Here is an 11340-nt window from a genome sequence, read left to right as displayed (position 1 = left end):
GGGTCAGTAGGGGGAGTTAGAGTTAAGCGTCAGTAGGGGGGGGGTTAGGGTTAAGCGTCATTAAGGAGAGGTTTTAGGGTTAGGCGTCAGTAAGGAGGGTTTTAGGATTACCCGTAAGGCAGGGGAGGTTTTAGGGTTAGGCATCAGTAAGGGGGTTTTAGGGTTAGGAGTCATTCTTGATAAGGTAAATGCCAGGAAAGCACAGGTCTGTAAGTCCTGGCTACAACAATTAATAAGGAAATTGCTGCACTTGGGGCCTAGAGGAGTTATTGGCTGCACCTAAAGCGGGATTAAACCCAGCATTTCATCTTTGCTCTAATAGATTATTTACAGCATATTATATACAACCAGCATTTTTTTTTACTAGAACAGCATTCAAAGGGTTACACACAGGACTTAGAAGCTTCCTTGCCAGCAAAGCTGGATGCATCCAAACTAGAGATAATGTTATCTTGTGTTTAATTGTATCAAGTGAGGTATGTAAATAAACACTTCTCTGGCACTGCAGGCTCTCCTGAACAAAGTCAGACAATCAGAAAGCATTTCTGCTTACGTTAGAACATGAATAAAGCAGTTATAAATAAAATGCAAAGTCAGCTTTCAGAGCAAAAAAGTGTAATTTCTAAATAAATACTAATATTTATGCACAAAAGCAAATATGATAACCGTATGGCATATAAAAAGTAGGAAAACATGTTTTTATTGAAAATATATCAGGGTTTTATACCACTTTAAGGGGGGGTTATTATAGATTAATAGCTGTAATACTATTATATGAGTACTGTGGAATTTCCTGTGGTACTTTCTATGCCGTCAACACGAGCGATAGAAGATCCGTATCCAGGTCTGCCGATAATTCTTCCCCAGCCACCTCTGCTGCCTCCCGATCTTCTCACTCTTGTGTGCTGCATGAGAGCAAAGTCCATATTTAGGAGAAAATATAACAATCTGTGACACATAAAATACAAGCCAATAACACTATTGCGAAAAAATTGTAAAATGTAAAATACATGAAAATACACAGATAAAAAGTACAGAAAATGTGCTATAAATTATTTTTCTCTTATGTTGCCTGCCACTTACAGTGGGTTGTAGAAATCTAACAGAACTGACAGGTTTTGGACTAGTCTATCTCCTCATGGGGGATGGAGGACTCTGGCCACGCAGGCACAGTGGCAATGGCCATCGACTGGCCAATCGGCAAAAACAAAACTGACTCGCTGCACGGGATTGGATAATTGGTTTGTCCCGGTGTGGGTACAGGGCGCCTGCTAGAAGTCCGTGTTAAGTTAAACTCTTTTTATTTATTTATTATTAATTTAAGGTACCCTTTAACAAATCTGCTCCAAGAGTTGGTGGTGTCCCTATTAGTGCAATCCAAACCAGTTTACTCTAGGGAGCAAATGGTTGAACTAGACTAACAAACAAAATGTATATATATTTTACACTGGTAGACTGCTGTTAATTTCTGTTGTTATGCTTGGGACAAACATTAGGTTTGTACCCTGATGAGAGGTTTCTCAACTTTAAGTTTGGTTAGCAGCCTAGGTAGCGGCAAAGTTTTTGTTTTATGTTTGTTTTTCTGTAAAAAGTCCTGAAAAGATGGTAAATAGTCTGTAAATTGCATGTACAGAACAACTAAAGTCTGGTCTGGTGTTAGTAAATCACCTGCCACATTCTACTCCTCCTGTGTTACATTATTTTGGCGTAACAGGGAACAACAATATTGCTGTACCTTTATATCTTTCGGTTTTATTTTCTTACAGGAGTCCCTGAAATAAAAATATTCATTCTACTACACTTACTGTGTTGGACTGAAAATGGTAGGGTGTTACTGTAATTTATCTCCTGATGGCCATCAGAGCCACAAACTGACATCAGGCCAGTGACATATTTAAGGTATTTGTACCTGGCTGTAATTATTTACAGACACACCCCCATCAAAAAATTGAGGAGGTTGTTTGAGGGGTTGGGTGGAGCGTTAGAGGTATCCCTGGTGGTCTGGTGGTACCCAATCCCCCGGGCCCATATAGATTGCCTGGTGGTCTAGGTGTACCCAGGCGAGTTGTGACATCATTTCTCCCTCCCTCTCCATGCACACCCTCCTGTTCTTCCTTGCAGAGTAGAGGGCAGCAGTACAGCTTGTGAGTAAATCTCACCTGTTCGCCACACATCCATGCTCCTCAGCAGCTGGCCACTCCCTCAACTTCCTGTTTCCTGCATGACGTTTGTCACTCCCCCTCCCCCTTTGGATACCACTGTCTCAGGCAATCCCTAAAGGCCTACATCCCATAGAGTGGGGTATTAGCAGGAAGCAGTCATCGCTAGGGATTATGGAACGGATAGTCAAGACAAGACCCAGAACATTGATATCATGCTTTTTTCCTGGCCCACTTAAAGCGCCAGAGCTGCAGCCACTAGGGCAAGCTTGGTAGGCAGTAGCAGTGTTAAGTAGTCTTGCCCAAGGTCTTCATACTGAATAGGTGCTGGCAGAGTCGGGACAAGGTCCTCCAGCACCCAAGGCTGAGACACCAAAGTGCGCCCCTCCATCCCTGCCACCCCAGCCATCACACACTGATTGCTATTAGACTAAGAGGCACCACAGGGCCCACAACCTCCCCAACACCTTAATATCTAGTTATCTGGCTTGCATTCACTGCCATGTATCCCCTTTTCTTATTTCTTTCTGCTTCAAGCACAATTAGGAATGACAGCTGAATGAATTCTGCGCCCCCTCCTACACTGCGCCCTGAGGCTGGAGCCTCTCCAGCCTATGCCTCGGCCCAGCCCTGGGTGCTGGTGCAATAAGAGCGGAGATTCGAACTCTGGTCCCCTGTGTCAGAGGCAGCGCCTTCAGCCAGTACACTATCCAGCCACTGGTCCTCAGAGGTGTAGTAAGGGTGGGCAAGGGGAGACACATGTCCCCGGGCGCAGCACTGTAAGGGGGGTCAGAGCATGGCCACCGCACCCCCAAATGAGTGAGAGGCAGCTCGCTGGCTGCTCGAAGTGCTCCTGATTCTCATCCTCCCTTTCCAGAGAAGTGCAGAAGTGTTAACAGCAGCAGAACAAGGGGGAGGGGGGGCACATTTGGCTAACTATAGGTCGTACATCTGGGCCTGGCTATCTAAACAGTATTTGTACATTTGGCTCCACCCATGACAATGATCACATTCTGATGCGTGGCCATACCCAATTAGTCCAGAGGGGGGCGCAATAACTGAAAATCCTAGCTACGCCTCTTCTGGTCCTGCGAGTAACAGGGAACTGAAGCAGAGGCTGCATTAAACCCCTTTCAATGGCCCCACTGCCAGCATAATAAACTAATTGGGATATTCAAAACTGCTTTAGAATATCTGCAAATGTTATTGTTTTAAAGTGAACCTGTTCTGATCTGGGGAGTGTGTTCAGGATTTTCTTTTCAGGAGCCAAGTGCCTGTTTAATATTTGACAGGAGACACAGACCTCACTTGCTTCTTGATGCTGGTTGTTGCAGTTCACCACAACGATATCCTGATTGTCTTCCACAAAAATGTTTGCTGTGCAGAGCTTCACCACCTGACACAAAACAAGACCACTGATTAGTACTCTGAGTAGGTTTTGTATTGAAGATGTCTCTGCCTGGCACTATGGAAAGAGAGGTAGAGAAATGGTATTATTAGGAATCATGTACTGTTAAATCCTGCCTGCTGGTGGCAGTATTGAGTTTGACTGCCATGGACTTCCACTATCCACCAGCAGGTGGCCATATCTTGATCCTGGCAACCCTGGATTTCCACCATCCAGCAGCAGGTGTCCTTTCAGTGACTGTAAAAAGGACTTGCAGTTCCCGATCTGGCCTGTGGGTGATTCAGGAGCACTGTCTGCAGAAGCACACCACCAGCTGCTTCCTGTTACCAATTACATGGGCTATTTAAAGTGGATCCGGGATGATCTTTTACTCATTGCATAATTATGTTCCTTTCATATAGTTTATAGGGCTTTCCTCAAGCCAATTACTTTTTTTGTTTTGTTTTAATACTCTAATTCCCTATAAACTAAACAAGCCTCGCCCACAGCTCCTTTTGTGCCTTGGCACTGTAGCAAGGGCTTATGGGAGCTCTTTTGGGCAGGAGGAGGAGGAGGTTACTAGCCATTGATTTCAGAGGGGAGGAGGAGAGGGGACTAAATTTACACACAGGCAAGCTGATAGCATCTCCAGCCCTCAGCCTGTGACAAACAGAACATGGCCGCTCTCATTGTATCACAGGAATAAATATTCATAAACTTTTGAAGCTGTTTGCAGATAGATTTGCTGTGTAAACTATCTAAACTTCAGATAAGATACTGTATATGGACAAGTTACTTTTTATAGTTCGTTTTTCATCTCGGATGCGCTTTAAGCAATGCCAACTGCCCCTACTGTTGGGATATGCGTTAATTGGGCAATTTACATTCTCATGCATTCAACAGTGCACATAATCCATGGACACTGAGACAAAGTCAGGGGGTGGAGGAACACAAGGGGCTCGATTCACAAAGCGGTGCAAAGTGTTAGCACCATGGTGAAAAGGCCCTTATCACGCCTAAAGTCACTTTAGGCATGATAAGAAGAAACTCGCGCGAAGTTGCCGCGCGTACGCGCGTACGCGCGTAAGTGCGCGCGCAACACCCGACGCTTCGCGCGAAGCTCCCATTAAGCCCTATGGGACTTTGCGCGCGCTCTTACGCGCGTACGCGCGAACGCGCTTACGCGCGGTAACTTCGCGCGAAGAGCAGGAAAAATCGGTGATAACTCAGTGGTGAAAAGGTCATCACGCCTAAAGTCTTTTAGGCGTGATAACTGGGTTATCACCGCTTTGTGAATCGAGGCCAAGAAAGTTAATGGTGAATACATTAAGGGCCTGATTCACAAAGCGGTGCTAACAGTTAGCACCCTGGTGAAAAGCCCTTTATCACGCCTAAACTCTGTTTAGGCATGATAAGTTTAGGTGTGATAAGTTTAGCTGTGATAAGTTTAGGCATGATAAGTTTAGGTGTGATAAGTTTTTAGGCGTGATAAGTTTAAGCACCAACTGGGTTAGCACCGCAGTGCACAGCTGATCAAAAGTTTTGCGCTAGCAAAGTCTGGTGCACTTTGCATAGAGTTTAATGGCGCTGCTTTGCGTGTGGGACTTTGCATGCGATCTAAACTTATCTAAACTTAGCATGCCTAAACTTATCACACCTAAACTTATCATGCCTAAACTTATCATGCCTAAACTTATCGGGCTTGATTCACAAAGCGGTGCAAAGTGTTTGCACGCCAGTGAAAAGCCCCTTATCACGCCTAAACTCACTTTAGGCATGATAAGAAGCAACTCGCGCGAATTTTCCGAGCGCAAAGTTTTGCGCGCGCAACAGCGCACGCGCGCGCGCAGCGTCCCCGCTTCGCGCGAAGCTCCCATTAAGCCCTATGGGACTTTGCACGCGCGCGTACGCGCGGAAACTTCGCGCGAGTTACAGCAAAAATCGGTGATAACTCAGTGGTGCAAAGGTTATCACGCCTAAAGTCTTTTAGGCGTGATAACTGAGTTATCACCGCTTTGTGAATCGAGCCCATCATGCCTAAACTGAGTTTAGGCATGATAAAAATGGTTATCATGCCTAAAGTCTCTAACTGGGTTAGCACCGCTTTGTGAATCGAGCCCATAGTATCCACTGGGCCACCTCTGCTCCAGGGCCCCATAGCAACTGCTGCTACGCCCCTGCCTTCAAATGACATTAGAGCAGTCTTTTTTATGTTTTGTACAGTATTAGTATTTGGCGTGTTTAATGTTTTAGAGTAAACATATAATTTTGAGTTTCATCCCCCTTTAAAGGATACCCGAAGTGACATGTGACATGATGAGATAGACATGTGTATGTACAGTGCCAAGCAAACAAATAACTATGCTGTGTTCCTTTTCTTTATTTGCCTGAAAGAGTTAAATATCAGGTATGTAAGTGGCTGACTCAGTCCTGACTCAGACTGGAAGTAACCACAGTGTGACCCTCACTGATAAGAAATTCCAACTATAAAACACTTTCCTAACAGAAAATGGCTTCTGAGAGCAAGAAAGAGATAAAAAGGGGAATTTCTTATCAGTGAGGGTCAAACTGTAGTCACTTCCTGTCTGAGGCAGGACTGAGTCAGCCACTTACATACCTGATATTTAACTCTTTCAGACACAGAAAGAAAAAAAGGAACACAGCATAGTTATTTGTGTGCTAGGCACTGTACATACACATGTCTATCTCTTCATGTCACTTTGAGTATCCTTTAAGAGAGTAGAGAGAGTAGAAGGGTGAATGTATGTTTGTGTGTACAGTGTATACTTGTGTGTATAATGAATACAACCAAAAATGAATGCAACATGTTACACCGGCCACTGTTAAACGCCCCTCATGATAAATAAGCCCCATTGCATTGGGCCACTTACGCCGTCCTCTTTGAAGTCGCATTCCTCTGTCATATTATCATCAGGCTTTTGGCACAAAGTTTGTTTGATGGTGAACTGAAGTTGGTGGGATTGAGAGTTCTCATCCTGTACAGAAAGAGGGGAAAAATGACTATAATTTTTATGCACAGAACTTTGTAAGTCAAAAGGGGTTCCCTTTCCCACATCATTGCACCTCCCCTGATGCATCACATGCTGAAGCTATGCCCCCCACTGACCATTAGACTGGGGAGAGGTCAGTGGCTGCAGGGCTGGCGCTGCCATTAAGGCAAAGAGGGCAATTGCCCCAGGGCCCCTCTGCGTCGTCAGAACTCTGGGTGGTGCAGCCAGACACTTATATTGCAGGGGCCACGGGAGCAGTCGGGGAGGTGACTGCTCCCGTGGCCCCTGCAATATGAGTGTCTGGCTGCACGGCACTGCAGTGCTGCGTAGGGGAAGCGTAGGCCACAAACATCTGCACTGCAGCCCCCACAATCCCTTGCATTGCTTACTGCTCGTACCAGATGACCACTAATTGGCTAGGAGCTGTCACCTGGTACGAGCAGTAGGCGATACAAGGGATTGTGGGGACTGTAGTACAGACACCTGTGGCCTACGCAACCCCTACACATCACTGTATATAATTGTATCTCTCATGACACATGTATTCTTACTGATAAAAGCTGACATATTTATTTCCTATTAAACAATTCAAATTGCCGGAAGAAGGATTGCCGTGCGACTGGTATAGTTTAAAAGGAAATATACTGTATATGGCAGCCTCCAGATCCCTCTCACTTCAGGTGTCCTTTAAAGAGGAACTCCAGTGAAAATAATGTAATAAAAAAAGTGCTTCATTTTTACAATAATTATGTATAAATGATTTAGTCAGTGTTTGTCCATTGTAAAACCTTTTAAATCCCTGATTTACATTTATTACATGGTGACATTTTTACTACTGGCAGGTGATGTAGCTGCTGTATGCTTTTTTTGTCAGTTGGAAACAGCTGTAAACAGCTATTTCCCACAATGCAGCAACGTTCACAGACAGGAAACTGCCAAGAGTACGTACTCAGAATTTCTTTGTGGGAGGGGTTTCACCACATCAGCCATACAGCGCCCCCTGATGGTCAACTAAAGTTGAAGAGAAATCGAGAGCCCAATATGGTGTAGTATGTCAAAATTGATTGGATAAATGAAACAGTGAGATGGTAATACTCACAAACACGGGTTACCACCTAGGTAACCACTCAATTGACAGAGGTGCTCTGCTTGCTATAACTGAATTGCTGTTGTTTATCCCCTGCTTATTGCCTGAAGAAGTGGGCTGTGCCCGCGAAATGCGTTGCATCTTTGGGGTATTTTCAATAAATGTGTATATCTATATATTTACAGTCCTTGGTGTCTGCTTTAACTGAGGCGAGTCCACCACTTCCTCCCAGCAATTTTTTAAAATTTTTATGTACTTTTATCCTTCTGGCGCCTCTGTTCACCTACCAATATATTTGAGTCCGCCCCCTGATGGTCTGTTTGTGAAAAGGAATAGATTTCTCATGGGAAAAGGGGTATCAGCTTCTGATTGGGATGAAGTTCAATTCTTGGCCGGAGTTTCTCTTTAAACTGTATAAGGGCTTGCTCACACTAAGAGCGTTTCACTCGTTTTTTAGCACTGGCGATTTTTAAAATAGCCTTAAAGGGGAACTTCAGCCTAAACAAACATACTGTCATCAAGTTACATTAGTTATGTTAATTAGAATAGATAGGTAATATAATCTCTTACCCACCCTGTTTAAAAAAAACAGGCAAATGTTTGTGATTCATGGGGGCAGCCATCTTTTTGGTTGAAAGGAGGTGACAAGGAGCAGGAGACACAGTTCCAACTGTCCTGTGTCCTGATTACCCCTCCCAGCTGCACGCGCTAGGCTTCAAATGTCAAATTCAAAATGTAAAAAAAAAAAAAAAAATTGCACCAAAACAGCAGAACGAGAACAACAAAATCAGAAACCCCATCATGCTTTGCACAGCATCAGGGGAAAAAAGCCCGGGCAGTTTTCTTCTGTGCAGCTAAAAATGAGGCTTGTATAAGAGAAACAAAGTTCTGATGCTGTGAAACTGTTAAAGAAACACAAAGCCTTTTCAGTGCTGCTGAGTCAATTTTTAGTCTGGAGGTTCACTTTAAAAGCGCTTGTGCAATGTTCGCTTGTATGAGTTTTCTCACATAAGCTATGAGATTTCTATCCAATCGCAAACTCGACTCCTGCACCATTTTCTGAGCATTTGCGATTCAATAGAAAGTATACGGAAATTGCAAAGAGCTTTAAAAAGCGCTTTGAAATTCAATTTCCAGAGTGCTTAAATTAATAAATACAATGTATTTATTTATTTCCGGGGCAAAGAGCTCACTTCCTGACCGACGTTAGGAAGTGTATAAAATCATTACTCTACAAAAATGCTTTGAAAGGCGATTTATAAAATCGCTTTTCTAAGCAAAAATGGCACTTTAAAAATCACTCTATGAATCGATCGGCTCTTGTGATAGCTCTGGCGTTGTATAATGTGAGCTAGGCCTAAAAGTGTGCACAAAAACGAAGGACAAAACTCTTCACGCTTGTCTGTTTCTTTCCACTTTTTACTTGTTTTCCCACAAGCCTAACAAGAAAAAGTAGCAAAAATGTTTGTTTGTTTGTTTGTTTGCAAAGTAATACGTTTTAGAAAGTTCCTTTGGGAGAAAGTTCAACTCCTTGGCCCATATGCAATTCACTTTTTTCTCCTGGGTTATCTCCTAGGAGATAATTTTCATATTCTCTTTGGCCTGGTGCACACCAAAAACGCTAGCAGATCCGCAAAATGCTAGCAGATTTTGAAACGCTTTTTCTTCTTTTTCTGCAGCGTTTCAGCTAGCGTTTTGCGGTTTTGTGAAGCGTTTTTGGTGTAGTAGATTTCATGTATTGTTACAGTAAAGCTGTTACTGAACAGCTACTGTAACAAAAAATGCCTGCAAAACCGCTCTGAAGTGCCGTTTTTCAGAGCGGTTTGCGGTTTTCCTATACTTAACATTGAGGCAGAAACGGATCCACAATCCAAAATCTGCAGCAGCCCGGGAGTATGCGTTTCTGCAAAACGCCTCCCGCTCTGGTGTGCACCAGCCCATTGAAATACATTACCCAAGCGTATCCGCAGCCGCAAGCGGATTGCAAACCGCAGCAGAACCGCTCTGGTGTGCACTAGGCCTAAAAAACAACTTTTAAGCATTTTGCAACTGAAAAAAGTACCCCGAAGTTGTTAAAAAATGATTATCATAAAAATTGTGAGTATTGTCTTACTACCACTAGGTTTAAAAGGCATTTTATGACACGTTTTGGTATTATCACCCAGGAGGAAAAGTGAATTGAATATAGGCCCTTGAGTTGTGTTTTGGAGTGTGTGTGTGTGTAGTTTATTTCATTATTTGTGAGAAAGTTCAAGAATCACTTTAAAGTGTACCAGAGACAAACAATTCCAAATAAAATATACATACCTGGGGCTTCCTCCAGCCCCCTCCAGCCAGATCGCTTCCACAGCGTCCTCTTCTTTCTCCTTCCTCGTCCGCCCAGTACTGGCCCGGAAAAATCTGTCAGTCGGTGTCAGTCGGCGCATGCGCAGTCCGGCCAGGTGCGCTCCACTGTCATTGGGAGTGTTCTGCGCCTGCGCAGTATTACTACACAGGCTCAGAACGATCCAGCGGCAGGAGTGTGCGCACGGCTGGGCTGCGCATGCACAGTTGGCCCGGGACCAGAGGACCAATTGCGGGCCAACGGAGAGGAAGAAGAGGACGCCGTGGGAGAGGGCTGGAGGAAGCCCCAGGTATGTATATTTATTGGGAATCATTGGTCTCTGGTTCCCGTTGAGCAAATCGCATCACGAATATACCCCAATGCTGAAAATGATTATAATTAGCCCTGCATATTGAATCCTGCCCCCTGAGCTGTGGGGGCCCCCAGCTACTAAAAATCCCTTCCTCCAATACAGGGGACTGTACTTCAGATCAGGTGGTTTTCTGGCTACACTTGTTATGGGTGTGACTTTCATGATGGCTGCACTTGTTTTATGACACTTGTGAGATGGGCCCTAAGGCAATAAAGGGCACCAAAGAGAGACAAGGGAAAGGGGTGTAAACATAGGGAGGGCATCAACGTTTTGCTGGGGGGCCCCATGAATTGCAGTTATGCTGCTGCTTGCACCCTGAATAAAATGCATAAAAGTCACTTACAGCAAAATATTTGGTGCTGTTTGCCAGGATCCTGTAGATGGCGCTGTCTCCAGAGACTCTATTGTAGTAATCTGTGCTGAACTGGGCCATGATGGCGATATCCTCGTCACCCCATTGCTCCATGGGTAAGTGTACGCTGGCGGCAATGGTGATGGCCCCCAGCACTAAGCAGAGCATTGCAGAGTGCTCCATGGTGGACAAGTGACTCTGGGTGATGCTAGGACTGCAGCTACCTCTCTTTATCTCCTGCTGTCCAGGGAAGTATTGTCAACATTCACTTCATGGAAGGAAATGCAGGCTTACATCACAGCTAGCTCTCACACATTGCAACTCAAGGGAAGTTTCAAAACAGAATAAAGTAATTTAAAAAAAACAAAAAAAAAACCACCAGTTCCCTTTTGTGTACCAAACCCAGCTTCTGCTAATAGCCCGGCCAAATCCTGAAGTAGTGATGATGATTGCAATCTGCTAATTATGTTTTTGCTCAAAATTTTGCGTACATTTTTGCAATTACAGCCATACGTAATCACGACTTGGAAACACAATTGGTTTTGAATAATCCATTTGTAATTTTGTGTAATTTTCAGTAATAGTAAGGCCCCCATGCTATCATCACCACAATTGCTATATGTGTTAAAGAGAAACTATTAGCCAATA

The 11340-nt window shown here is 44.2% G+C and overlaps 1 protein-coding gene across 1 annotated transcript; it reads right to left on the bottom strand.

Annotated features, from left to right (window-relative positions):
• Positions 1 to 679: 679 nt before the first annotated feature.
• LOC137519558 (cathelicidin-related antimicrobial peptide Bf-CRAMP-like) lies at positions 680 to 10926 on the bottom strand. The gene is made up of 4 exons (XM_068238532.1): positions 10684 to 10926; positions 6438 to 6542; positions 3463 to 3555; positions 680 to 905 (listed from the first exon to the last, which is right to left on the bottom strand). The coding sequence occupies exons 1-4, from the start codon at positions 10873 to 10875 to the stop codon at positions 771 to 773; spliced, it is 525 nt and encodes a 174-aa protein (XP_068094633.1). The 5' UTR covers positions 10876 to 10926; the 3' UTR covers positions 680 to 770.
• Positions 10927 to 11340: the final 414 nt, after the last annotated feature.

Source organism: Hyperolius riggenbachi, chromosome 5 (genome assembly GCF_040937935.1).
Source record: "Hyperolius riggenbachi isolate aHypRig1 chromosome 5, aHypRig1.pri, whole genome shotgun sequence".
Lineage (NCBI taxonomy): Eukaryota > Metazoa > Chordata > Amphibia > Anura > Hyperoliidae > Hyperolius > Hyperolius riggenbachi.
Note: the sequence above shows the minus strand (reverse complement) of the source record. Positions and strands in the feature narration are given on the sequence as shown.

What these genes read in the sequence shown, in the direction of transcription:
- LOC137519558 (XM_068238532.1), bottom strand. Translation starts at nt 10,875, where the DNA reads ATGGAGCACTCTGCAATGCTCTGCTTAGTGCTGGGGGCCATCACCATT. An exon ending in GCGACTTCAAAGAGGACGGC is followed by an intron (nt 3,556 to 6,437) that starts GTAAGTGGCCCA and finishes GTTTTGTGTCAG; the next exon opens with GTGGTGAAGCTCTGCACAGC. An exon ending in AGCATCAAGAAGCAAGTGAG is followed by an intron (nt 906 to 3,462) that starts GTCTGTGTCTCC and finishes GCTCTCATGCAG; the next exon opens with CACACAAGAGTGAGAAGATC.